The sequence below is a fragment of the Melanostigma gelatinosum genome (assembly GCF_949748355.1).
Source record: "Melanostigma gelatinosum genome assembly, chromosome: 12".
NCBI lineage: Eukaryota > Metazoa > Chordata > Actinopteri > Perciformes > Zoarcidae > Melanostigma > Melanostigma gelatinosum.
Genome location: NC_136645.1, coordinates 16,738,609 through 16,752,450, shown reverse-complemented (window position 1 = coordinate 16,752,450; position 13,842 = coordinate 16,738,609). Strand labels below are relative to the sequence as shown.

Genomic DNA, 13,842 nt, shown 5'->3' with positions numbered 1-13,842 from the left:
GGGAAAAGACCACTTCTCTCGAAGCGCACTCCTCCTGGCAGAGAGTCACGGGCAAGCTGCCAAGGTACTACTTTTCACTTTCCTGACATGAGGCTGAGGCAGGAAAGGGGAGGGAGGGGGAGTGTGTGCGTCAGCAGGTCCGCCTGGGACTCCCTTGCCAGGAGGTGGGAAGAGCATGTGGTTCTATATCTTATCTCTGGGAGGGCTGGAGCACAGCGTCCAACACGCACGCACATTCAGTGAGCGGCAAAGAGGACAAGAAGACTGAAGACGAAAACGCTTTGACTCCTCTCCCACTGCCCAACTCGTTGATTCATTGAGCCTGTGCCGGTGAACCTGGGTATGTGTGTGTGCAAATGCAGGTGAACACACACACACACACATTCCATGGCAGCCAAGGGTGAGGCGAATGGTGCGGCTCAATCAATAGTCAGCCACTGAAAAGGTGTCAAATTAAGAAAACGTTGTCTCCCCCTGGACTTTTAACTGCAGTCCGATCACTTCCAGAGACACGCCCCCGCATGGTGAACACAAACACCGCTGCACAAACATGCACACCTAACACTCAAGACAGACAGAGAAGCGGACATTTCCATGGAAATGTAATTTGCATTATTTCCACTTCCATGGTCCAGGTCATTAGATGTAAAGGGTAAAGGCTATAAATGGCAAGCTGAGATGTAGATAAGGCATGTCCCTTGATCCACAGCCTAACAGTGCAACACTCCAGCTGCAGTTGTAGACACATAGCAGGTCAACCTTCACCTTCAACTTACGTTATTAACTCAAACGTTTCGTGTGCATTCCCTGAAAGACAGCCAGAGGCGATAGATCACACAGCCTACGACAGCGAGCCTTCAAACTAAAGCTGCGGTTGCTGCCTCGGAGGTCACATCTCACCCAAACTGCTGGTTTGATGTAGCTCTGCCTCTGTGCCCCCCCCCAGAGCCACATCAGTGACAAGGGGTCATGTTCCCCGCTGAACATCTGGACTGATGCTGAACTCTGCAGCCGCTCTGCAGAAGGGGCCAATGAGGACCCGGTAATGAGAACCGCAGATCTGTGCGTCTTCTCCAGCGCCCTGTTCTTTTATGAGCCTTGACACGAGGACAAGTTGTAAAGAAATCTACACGCATGTGGCCTTTTCCCGTCCCCTCAGATACCAAACCACGGCACGCTGACGAGGGGTCAACGGACGCCTTGAGGAGAATGTCATCCGTCTCAGCGCTCAGATCGTGCACTGTGCCCTGGCACTGATCCGGTCCTGCATGGATCTTGAGATTAAAAAAAAAAAAAGGGTTCAAACTGCAGAACAAGCTAATTTTCTTTGGCTTGAACTTCCTGACAGCTAAACACTGAAGACAAATCACAAAGAGACTATTTGGCATGTGTTCAGCCTGGTCTGGAATTGTTCAGCCATTAAAATTTCAATCGTGCATTCATTTTCATATTTAATCATATCAATCACTATGTGTATTTATATATTCTACGCTGAGAGGAGTCCTCACTGTGAGAGAAGGCACGCGGTGAGGCAGGAAATGTCCAGCGTGAGCACTTCCTGTCTGACAATACAGCATACAGAAAGGACAAACAACGATGGATAAACATGACAGCAGTAAAATAAAAACACAAAAAGCCTTTGTAAACAGTGCTATAAAAACACACACATGTGGTCTGTGACAGTGAAACGGCCTCGGATAAGTTATAGTCAAATTATTCCCTGATCCTAAACCAATCACAGGGAAACGTGCAATGAGAAGGCAAACAGTGTGTCAAATCCTACATTTAATCGAGATTAATTGACAGCTGTATACGATATAACATTACAGCATAAATGTGAGCTATGACACTCACATATAATGACAATTACAACAAAAGTGGAAGCCGGCAGTCAGTGATTCACTTTTACTCTGGTCAATGTGTATTGTGAACGACTTCTTTATAGTGTCAGAAAATAGTACAAGACAGTTGAGCACAAGATAAAATAATCATTTTTTAGTCCCACGGAAACACATTTGCAATTTGAATATTTAGTCAGCTGCAGCTACAGTTGTTTAGTTCATTAAAAAAGGGTGGAAGCATTGTGTAATCTCAAATTCTTGTCCTTTTTTGGTCAGTATGAAGGCGGGATACCTACGAACCGTACCTCAATAATACATTCCATGACTGCAGTTTACTGCTATGTGTGTATTTTGGCATCACTCAGTATCCCAGGACCCAAACTGCTAACTGGTTATTACAGCGTTGCCACTAAAAGTCACTCGAGGTGCCACTTATACAAATGGAACCATGGACAGTGTGATTCATGTGGCACACTGACAGTGTAATTTACAATCACAGAAATACATTAAAAATAACTCCCAAAGTACAAGTTCCCACAGCAATATCACAAAGATACAAAACCAGATAAAATTGCAAAAATATGCAATAAGGCCTGTAAATTCACCACTGAGTGGGAAAGTACATTATAAGTGGATATTTACTGTATATTACAAATAAATTCACTTTCTTATTGTGGCACCAATTTCTCAATATATTCTACTATTTTATAATTAAAACAATGCTAAACGGCGGAGTGTAGCAGCCTCTGACAATAAGAAAAAAGCTTTAAAAAAGAAATGCAATTAAGCAAAACAGCTGACGTAAAAGCCAAACTGAGTTTTATTAGGACACATTTATCCCAGCTATGGAACGAGACACCTATATATCGAATGGTGTATACATACACAACTCGTAGTATTGCAATAAATAATACAAATACCTGTGAATATAGTTGTTATAACAAAGTGATGTCTGTAAGAATATTAATCCGGAAGCATTGCCTTGAACTCTTATTTCTACAGGAATATGTTTGAATGTAATTCTCGTTAGGGAGTGGGCTGAACAGCATTTAGTCTGTCCTCACTCCGGCGCGAGCTGAAGACTTCGCTTCGCTTCTTCTCGGTGCCATGTCTTGTTGACTGTCCCCTCCTTGGTAGACCGGACCAGCTCATATTCGAGATGGGATTCATAAACCCGCTCTTTATTTGATCAGAAAGGACAGAAGAGACACACGCTACATTTTCCGTATTGCAGTCCTGTCTGGTCCCCCTCGAATGAAGTCCCCACCCATCTAAATCAGCTCTCAAGCTGTCATTCATAAAGTTGGGTAGACGCATGGGCAAATAACGAACGCCTGCACGACCAAAATGTTTTGGCACGGTTACTGACAAGCAAAGCTTTTTGTATGTCGCGTCAATTTCAGTTTGTTTTTTTGTTTCACTCTTTTACAGTGTTTGTAAAAAAAGAAGACCTACTTGCACCCGGGAAACAGTCCGTTAACCTTCTGATACAGCTTGTTGAAGACGGACCATCTTCCATGTCGGATTGTGAGCGCAGGAGGAGAGGAGCCACGGAGGAAAGTGCGCCTCTGCAGCTGCAACTTGGCGCGTCTCAGCAAAAACCAAAACTATTCCAGTACGCGTTACTCTGATGGTGTCCTCAATGCTTCAGGCTGTGCACGCTTTTTGGAAGGGCAAGAAGAGCAGTGTGCTGCCCCCCCCTCCACCAGCGCTATGACCCAGCACCGCTGGCCGAGGTGTAGCTACAGTCGGCCCGCCTCCTCGGCGTGGTGGCTCCGCTGTGGATGTGCAGCAGCAGACTGGGGGAGCGCAGACGACGACGCATAGACACAGAGGGACGGGAGTAAAAAAGACACGCACACACACACACACACACACATGCACACACGCGCACACACACGGGGAGAGAGGGAAAGACGGGTGCGCGCCAGTGTCACGTCAGCTACAAATATCTAGCACAACTTCCGCTTTAGTTTTCAAAGTAAAAGCCAAAGCACTGCATGGTGATTGTGTGTAGGGTGTCCTGTCAGGAATACTGCAATGAACGTAATGACATTTTGTCCAGAATTTAAGTAGGTCAGACAATCATTTTCAGGAATTTATTTTAACTGGGACTGGGACTACAGATGAAAAATATCCTTTTGGCTAACTCTGGCACATTTGCAGAAATGTTTTTATTAATGTGCACTGTCCCGTTCAAATAAGCCTATGGCTTAATTAGCCTTTAAAATACATTGATTTAAGCTATTTGGCTTCCTGGAAACATTCACAAATGCCATGACAGAGCGCTTAAAAATGTGAAAAAGATTCATTCATTCAGCTTTTTTTGTTCCACACATCGAACGGTTATTTTGAAGGGTGAATCGTTGTCGTTTCCGGTGTTTTCGCAGTTTTGACGCGTCTGAGAAGCGCACAATTGACGCTGCTGAACTGCTGTTCCCGTTTCTGAATGTGGCTGCGTAAAGGGGCCGAGCCATATAACCCCAGTGCTCTCCAGAGACACGCTGCTGTTTCCTGATCCACAGCTCAGTGGTCAAGGAGGAGACGCCAAGCTCCACATTTACATGTGGAGCTTGGCAGGACACATTTAATGGAGCGTCAACTTTTGCACATGAGGATTGAAAAAGGTCCAGCCCAGTGTTTAAGCATTTTGCTGTTGCTATTTACCAAGGCACTGAATTCCTTCCAGGTGCCGACCCTGACCCCTGACCTCCTCCGCAGATAGAGAGAGTTAAAAACAGGGATCAGTCTGCAGTTATATTATTGGGTACTTCCAAGCCACATTTTATGAATGGCATGTGTTCAATGAGCATTCAGAACAGTCAGTCAAAAAGTGATTTTTCTAAACGTTTGAAAAGACGTTTGAAACGAAAAGACTTTCACTATGGTACAGCATAAGGAAAGCATGTACAAACAATGTGTGTGAGAGTGAGCGAGCAAGCAGGGGCAGTCTAAAGTTTAGAAGATAAACACTGATCACACCGAGGTCTAATTTGTGTCGATCCATTTCAGATTTCCCATAACGTTCTTTTGTCTCAAGATTTGTCTTTCTGCCTTTTTCTGGGTCACTGTTGATATTTTAGTTCCTGACTTCAAGTTTCTGCAGAGACTTACATTTACCAAAGGAATGCATTCAATTGATTTATTTCACGAGGCGTACATTTACATAAATTACAATTGTAAATATTGCCTTGAATTTGCACAATGAAATAAATCAACCATTCCTTTAGCAAAAGCAGTGCAGAAAGCTTGAATGCAAAAACGTCACATCTGCAGTGCAACTAAATATTTGGACTACAGTTATAATCCTATACTAATAATATCCAATCCCATAATAAAGATAATGATACAAAAAAACAACTAAATAACCTCAAATTGAGGTCAAGCAGATGATACATACTGCACTGACTGAAGACAATCTGGAGAAAAAAAACAATAGAAGCTATATACACAGATAAATAACAATGCTGAACAATGGTTTGGATTATACAAAGTTAGGATTAGAAAATGGCAAGACTGATAGAATTACCCCTATGCAAGTTTTCTTTTTGTCATTGTCAGATTCAAGTCTGAGTCAGAGGATTTCCTGTACCACTTTAGCTGTCTCTGACGTCTTTCAGGCCACACTTAGTTCCTGTACTTAGAACTGTACAGTTATTACCAAGCAATGCATCACCACCGATCTTTATATTTCCGCTGTTAATATCCATGTAGAAAAGAGAAACATAATTCATTTACAGGACATTGGCAGAGCAGAACATGCGGAAATAATTCTGTGCCGTGAATAGCTAAAACTATCATTTACAGCATACATGAATATCTTAGATCAATACATCACTTCACATCAACACGGGGTCTGATTCCTGTTTTAATGTGCAACAAAATATAAAATCTGTACAGTTGACATGAGGATCCCACATCAAGTTCCTAATGAAATGAGCTCCCTATCCCTGCAACCTTTGTAGATGTGTGCTCGTGTTATCAGTGCTCACACTGCACATCAACAGCTCTGAGTCGGCAACATGATACAGCATACAGCATACAGCATGATACAGCATGATACTGCTAGGGAGCTGCCTGGCATCTCTGGCGGGGAAGTGACCCTGACATTTTAAGATTTTGATTCATATTCTGTATATCCAATTGCTGTTAATTCAAAATTTAAATTGTGGTAATAATGCAGTCGCAGTAGCACATTCAGTTGTATCGTCTCTGCCTTGACAGTAACACAATTTAGTATGTTACTCCTGCATTCAAAGTTAAAAGTCCTGCATTGTTACCCAAGTAAAAGTTTGTGTTATTATCCAAAAGTATGTAAAATATCAAAAGCTTTATTGTTATTCATGCATTAAAGTAACTATTTACTGCTTTAGTTGCTTAAAGTTGAGCTAATTGTTGAGATTTATAAAAGGGCTCAGTGCTGCTTTCTGTCAACGGACAAACAGATATCAGCACTCTGCACACAGCAGAGGGGAGAACACATGCACATACAAACACACAGGATGGAACAATACGGCCTTTACATGATATATTGTTGTTGTTTTTTAGAAAGTTCCTGCATAGTATATACCTAGATCATTGTTTTCCTAATTTTCTCGATGAGAGCGCATCGTTTTCTCCAACCAACAGTTCAATCGCCAAAACTATTCAGTTTTAGACGAGGAAAAGCAGCGGAATCCTCAAATTTGAGAAGCTGGAACCATTTCAGGTCTAATTTACTGTTAATTTCATATATACCAGTCATCACCTTTTATAAGCTCATCACAAAGTTATACAATATTTCCCTCTCACATGTACTTGAGCAGAAGTAGATTACCATGAATTTGTATTTATGCATTGTACTTGATTAAATGTACTTTGTAACAGTCCACTAATGGTCCTTGTTGGATGTGCTTCATTAAGGATAATGTAAAAATTCATATATTTTTCAGAAGAGCATCGATCATAGGCAAACATACTGGTCAACAATTTGGAAATAAATGAACCAAGCAAACACAGACCCAAGAAAACCTCAAAATGTCCGCCAGGGCTCTCTCCGGCTTGATCTGTATCAATTTGGAAAGGCAGTGCTCACTCTTATCTCCGACAACATTATCCTGCCATCAAATCCCATATTTCTGTGAATCATACGCGTTAAAGAGAAACTTATGGAAATAAAAAAGGCGACGATGAAAGAAGGTGAAATCTCATGTGTCTTAATGTGTGTGTGTCACGTGCAGAAGGTTCCTATAGCTGTTGGTGAAAACGCAGCTTTACTGTCGTCCGCTGGGGGATCAACAGCTGACTGAAGAGAGAAGTGGTCGGCAGCCGTGCTTAAACTGTCCCCCCCCCTCGGCTGTTTTTAGCAAACATCCTATACGGCCTCAGTCTCCCGACATAAGAGCTGCACATCTTCAGACGTGTGTGTGCTTGTTCACACACAGCCTTACCCCCCTACCCCCACATTACAGACCTCATCCACTGAAGCACATTTCTGATTCAAAGCACTGTACACGCTTTTTGCACTCTGCACACACACACACACACACAACCACACACACACACACACACACACGCCCCAGATGTAAGTGAAACATTTACAGATCACATGCAAGCGCACACAAACATGAACACACACAGGAGCATAGTTACATTCACGTAGGCACGAACACACACACACACATCACACATCACATGCGGCAGGCACACACCACAGAGGCTTCCAGTCCCCTCCCCCCAACTGAATAGTCTGTGCTGACAATCCACAGGACAGCCGGAGCATTGACGTCAGAGGCAGGCCCATGAAAATACAGGGTCCCTGGGGGGCTGAGGGAGTTATGCACATCTTCACAGCTTGGCTCGCAACTAGCTCAACAACAAATGAGCATATTACTGTCTCTGTTTACTCTTATTTGTTGAAAAATGAAAATCATAAAAAAAAAAAAAAAAGGAGTTGCACATTTACACAAAGCCCGGCATGCACACATTTGCATGCGACTGCAATGCGGCTCATCTGAAATGTGACGTCAATGGACGTCATTGCACTGTGATCCATTCGGACAAAATGTGAGATAGGTGCATAATTTAGGTTAATGGAAACACAAATCACCGCACATAATTGCCTGCCCTCTGTCGTCTTAATAATTGCCATTTTGAATAACTGCTGTCAGATTGTCGTATATTAGACGTACCCAGAGGGAAGGTTTGTTGCTCCCTCAAACGTCCTCACAGTCCCAGGAGAGAAGATGACATCTTGTTTACCGCTCAATGTTCTGAACATCTTTTCTGTTTTTTTTCTAAGACATCATTAGGACTTCAGAGCCATTAATCTCATTGTTCTTTCGTTCTCCTTCTCGCACCTTCTCCGAGATCCACATTACGTAACATAGTTTATGTTTTTTTCTCTGTAACTACATACAGTATGTGTCACTGTGGTCTTCGACATGTTCTTGTAAAAAAAAAAAATGCTTATGTCTAATTTAATCTTGGTCTGCATAGATAGAAAGCCGTATAGGTTATTTAAGGCAATGTTAGTGATTCAGAAGAGGGTCACTACATTAAAGGTGCATGTATCTTTAGGTGCGTGTTTAACATACATTTTGAATAAAGTCAGAAATAAAAGTGCACAAAATAGTTAATGTTGCAAAACACACTGAGGTCATCCATTGGACATACTTAGTTGCAGGTTTTATACTGTAAATCTGGATCTTTTATTTCATTTTTATTTTTTATTCCAAAGTACATGTTGCACATGAGATCATCCAAAAATCCTAAAATGTTCTCACTGCATCACCACTCTGATTCATAAAATACAATTGGCCCTATACCAATTTAATTACATAAAAAATGATCCGCATGGTCATCACATCGCTGACATAAAATACATCATATCAAACAATCATAACCAACAAACAAACACCGGACATAACTCATGCTGAACTACACAAGCTTATTCTTCACTCAGCCGGCCTGGGTGCATTATATGAATTGGTGTGGTGTCCCCACAATGCAACAAAGTCTTGGCTTTCAAATACAGCCACCCACTCCAGTTGAAATTGGTGACAATGCCTGGTCAATGGGATCTAGTGGGTCCACTGTGAATGTACAAGAGGCGAGAGGAAGGTAAGTAGAGCAACTAAAGGTTGCTCTCAGTTGACATTACCTGTGTTTCTTATGGCCTTTTAAAGTGGGACAATTGTTGGGTTGAACCAGATTGATTTTATGTTAAACCAGATGATACTTGGAATGTTGCTCTTGCCCAACAAAATCTTTGATGGTTTCCTCCTTGTTGCAATTTAGTCAAATCTGGATCCAAGCTCTCAATGAGATCCAAATGTACACGTTAAACACTCAGGCATTCATAAGTGATGCTCAACCTCTTTACAGTGCTGCAGACATTGGACAAAATAACCCATTCTGTAGTGGCTGCTTTGAGTTTGGTACAGGTGGCAGGAGTCCATCTGAGCTTGGTACATGGGCATCTTCTCAGTGGACATGTAGGCCTGAGCACACGGTTTGTGGCCTGTTACTTGTACTGACTCAGCTGTATCTTGGAGGACTTCCTTCCACATGGTGACGGGAAATTAGGAGTCCAGTGCAATAGAACCGTTAAAAACGGGATGATTTGTTTGTCAGCATTGTCTCATCGGTGAAAGCACTGTGTAGATTATACAGCAGCGATTACATTTTGTGTCCCCGAGTGACCAAGGGCAAGTGTCCACGAAAAAAACCTTTGCTCTTCAGTTGCCTGCATGTCCCTCCAGAAGAGGTGTAGCACTGGCTTGTCAATAGGCTGATCTGGTAAAAGTTGCCTTTTATGGACTCCCCTGACAGTAACAGCATGTTCAGGGAACCTGAGGAGGATGACGGTGTAAGAAATTTGAGTAAAAACTGTAGTTAGTAGATATAATAAAAGTGTCTAATAATTCATAATTAATAATTCATAGTTAGTCATAATCATAAGGGTTTTGAGAATGCATAATTAAGATAAACATAAGCATAAACAAACATGCAGAAGCATGAAACATCTGCCAAGTTGCAGAAGTATAAACTTTTATTTTGAAGGATTATTATAGATGGGATTAAAACGTAACTGACAGTCATTGAATGTGATAGTAAACACAGGGCCAGACAAGTGAATACGCACCTGGAAGTTAGCCAATAGCAATTGAGATAGACGGAAGGGGAGGTGTGTCAAACAGGGGTGGGAGGGGTAATTCAAAGTCTTTTTCCTCGCTCTGCCTCTCACCTGGAGGCTCCCGGACGACAGACGTGTTACACCGGAGGAGCCGAGCGAGGTTTTTTGCAAATGGGGTTTTATTGTTTTAATATGTCATAGGAGTGTACACTCCAATGTATAACTGTAAATGTACTTACATCAGTGGAATTAAATTCCTTATAATTGTAAACCAGTTTGGGTAGCGTTATTATCGCAGCGTGTGTGTCGACGGCACAAAGCCGGCCACATGGCAGTCACATGTGCTCTGGCCTTCTCTCTTGTTGTGAGGTAAAATTCTTCCATAACAAATTTGGCGAACCCCAGATGGGACAGTCTTGCCGGCCTCGCTGTGTGTGCTGACGGCGGCATTAGTCAAGCAGACAATCCTGGGCCCACAATATCGGTCGGCAGAGCCGTTTCATGAAATCTGTGAGTTAGCTATTAGGAACCTTAGGGGAATCTCTGCTTGGCTAAGCGCTGCTAACGGCTAACGCTACGTTGCCGGTGGCCATGTTCCACGAGGGAGGCCTCGTTCCACTGAGGTAAGCTATGATTTGCAGTCTGAAGAGAGGGGACTAGTTCAGTGAATACTGAGATTCAGAGCGTTTGGTAAACTGCGAGGACTGGGAGCGCTGAATCGATAAGCGTTGATGGGCGGCAGCCCTGATAGGCCGAACTGCGTGTTCTTTGGGAGTGGCGGACCAACACTGCTCGGTATAGGTAAGAGCCCGATGTCCGCGGATTACCTCGCCGGCCTTACCTAGAGTTTGAGTTTTGGATGGTGTGGTTCAAAATGGAATAAATACACTGACAAGAAGGAGCTGGTGAGCCAGGACAGCTTCGGTAGCTTTGGAAGCAACCAGGCACTGCTGCCGGGAATCGAGTCTGCAAAAGGTAAGATTGCCGCGGGGTGCTGGGAGGCTTTTGAATGCAAGATATTAAAGGACGTTCGGGTGGGTAAAAGATAAATAAGTCCGGTAACAATTGTGTCTTGTCATGTGCGTGGTTGCCGTGTTGGCGATACGATTGTGAGAACACACTGGGTGAAGGGTTATATACGACGATCGTAGGGTCTGGTTAAACCAGAGGGTTTAAGGAAAAAAACCGGACGATAAGTCCGATAATACGTGTGACTAGTCTGTGTTTTAGCAGCGTGGAAATACGTTTGAAATAATGACTAAATAAGTCCAATAATACGTGTGACTAGTCTGTGTTTTAGCAGCGTGGAAATACGTTTAAAATGATTGATATTGCATGACCGCGCTGTGGGGAGCTAACGCTAGCTACGTGTAGCTCCGGCGTTGCGGCACGCTGTATGTAAAATAAGTGCTTATAAAATAAAATAACGGCTGGATTGAGAGAGGAGACAGAAGGCGTATGAGTGGAATTAAAGTGTGGGATTTTGGTGATACTTGGGTGTGCGTACGCTTTATTCGAAGCTCCGTTTTTGTCGTTAGCATAGCGGTTAGCATATCTGTTACAAAAAAGCCGGTTTCATGACAACTTCCGGTTTGGCGCAGAACAACTTCCGGTTCGGCGCAGACGGCAAGGCAAGTTTATTTGTATGGCACATTTCAAAGTGCTTCACATAAAACCATTAAAAGCATCAAAACATAAGGCAAAAGAAAAGGAGATTTAAAAACAATTAAAGATTCATTGTCTAAGAGCTGTGAGCTTATATCCTGACCTTAGTTTTAATTAAGCATTATAACTTTAGTCGTTGACTTTGGTTTTAATTCAGCATTTTAACAAAGATTAATGATTACAGTTGTTCTTCAATTCTTGAACTTAATTGTGACTCGTTCTTGTGCAGACCAGAGTGTAAGTGCAGTTCAACAGTTTGACTTGCATTGGTATCTCTGATTGAATATCTTTGAACACAGTTATTGATTTTTAAAGTTGAATTTAATATTTAATTGATTAATTATTCATTGTTTTTTAATTTCATTTTACTTCCAATTTTAAACCTTTCGAATTCTGATTTGGAACTGGATTGTGATTGTGATTCTGATTTAGATGTTGAGTTTGATTTCGGAATTCTAGCTTCAATTTTGGATTCGAGATTCCTTCACATATCCAGTATTGACTAATTTTGGTACATTTACTAATTTACACAGTTCCTAAGAATCAATTTTGACACAGACGGCGCAACATATTTGAGAGATCGTTGACCTCTCTTACACTACAGACGTATGCTAACATTTACTGCTGAACTTTTGGCAGTTCTGTGTTCGTTTTAGTCAAGGTGCGTGGCTGAGTGGGTCCAGATCTGGGAAGTGGAGCAGCGGATCCCAGTTTTGGAGTCAGCGGCCACACGCCATACAGCACAGAGGGTGAGTTGACTTTGATTCATGTGATGACAAGCATGCACATTTAATACACACATTTGAATACTCCTAGGCTGCATAATGTTTACATTAAAGAAGCAGAGTAAGGAAGTAGGAGAGCTGGTAAAATCCAACGGACAAGCTGAGTTTGTGCCATGGGGACATCGAGACATGGACGCACTGGAAAAGGCGTTGCCACCGCTGGCAGGTGGAGCCAATCCGTGGATCCGTGTCTTTGAAAAACTCACAGCAGCTGATAAATTGGCATTGGGAGACATCCGTGCCGTGATGATCCACACCGAAGGAACAGCCAAATTGAACATTTTGGAGGTAAGTACAGGAACGACCAACAGGGGGGATGAAACCCCATTTGACAACTTTCGAGGTGTTTTCTGGTCAGCAATGCGGAGAATCTGGGCCAAAAAAACAAAAACGAACTCTCTTTCGGGACTGAAGATAAAACCAGAAGAAGAAACCCATCAGTACCTGAGGAGAGCTGAAGAAGAGTGGCAGAGGGCAACAGGGGGGAGACATGACGGCAATGAAGCCACCACTGTAGTATGGCGACACACTGTGCAGATGGGCCTGCCTCCACCGGTACGGACAGCGCTGGGAGAAGTAGTAGGCTTGAGCAACATGAAAGATGCCATGTGGAGGAAACACCTAACTCACTACAACCAGCGACAGCTAACTGAGAAGACAAAAGGACAGGAAGACATAGAGAGAATGCAGCGGCGACTGCTGAAACTGCAAGTAGCAGAGGTCGACAGAGAATTAAATAGAAAAGTTCAGGCCAAGAAACAGATGATAGCAGCAGAAGCCCAGCAGCAACAAAATCCAGCAGTACCAGCCCCCACGGTGGTGTACAATCAGCCCCCACCACGATGCAGAAGTGGTGCATCCAACAGAGGGAGAGGTAACAATAAAGGGGGGCGTGGGGGTCTTGTAAGTAAAGGAGTGTGCTACGTATGTGGGAGAGAAGGTCATTGGGTGAGGGATTGCCCTCATAAAAGAGCAGGAGGACCGATCAATGCAGCACCACAACATGCTCCGTTCCCACCACAACATCAGCAGCACCTACGACCAGGTCCAGCTGGACCTCCTCCCATGAGACATCAACAGATGCCCATGCTGTCACCAGGACCATGAGGAGGTTCAGTGTATAGCAAGATACATAGATGGTTGCCATGTGATCCCTTACAGCAGAGATATCGAGGTGAAGGGGAGATATGGTAAGGTGTCAAACATTTTTTGTAGATCCACATTTAGAATAGTTTTCAGTAAAGGTGCGACTCACAATTTTTGAGATTTAATGACGTCATGATAAACCACAACTAGACTTGCTAACTCTAGAAATTGAGAAATATACGGGAGCTCTAACTAACATGAGCCGAGTGTTGTTTCCTCAGGTGACAAACGCAGAAGCAGCAGCTGACGAAAGGAAGCAGGCTGATGTGTCACCAGGCAGTCTGGTGTG

General features: G+C 43.1%; 1 protein-coding gene across 2 annotated transcripts in view; it reads right to left on the bottom strand.

Annotated features, from left to right (window-relative positions):
* Positions 1-13,842, bottom strand: part of pde10a (phosphodiesterase 10A) — a gene marked incomplete at its 5' end in the record, with an annotated part of 56,149 nt that overhangs the window by 30,705 nt on the left and 11,602 nt on the right. Inside the window, one exon of one of the 2 annotated variants that reach the window (XM_079280427.1) lies at positions 3,297-3,576. The exons of the other annotated variant lie outside the window; for it this stretch is intronic. Coding sequence (XP_079136553.1) covers positions 3,297-3,360 — 64 coding nt within the window. Of the gene's footprint in view, positions 1-3,296; positions 3,577-13,842 lie in introns of those variants that run through there. 2 annotated transcript variants of the gene reach the window in all.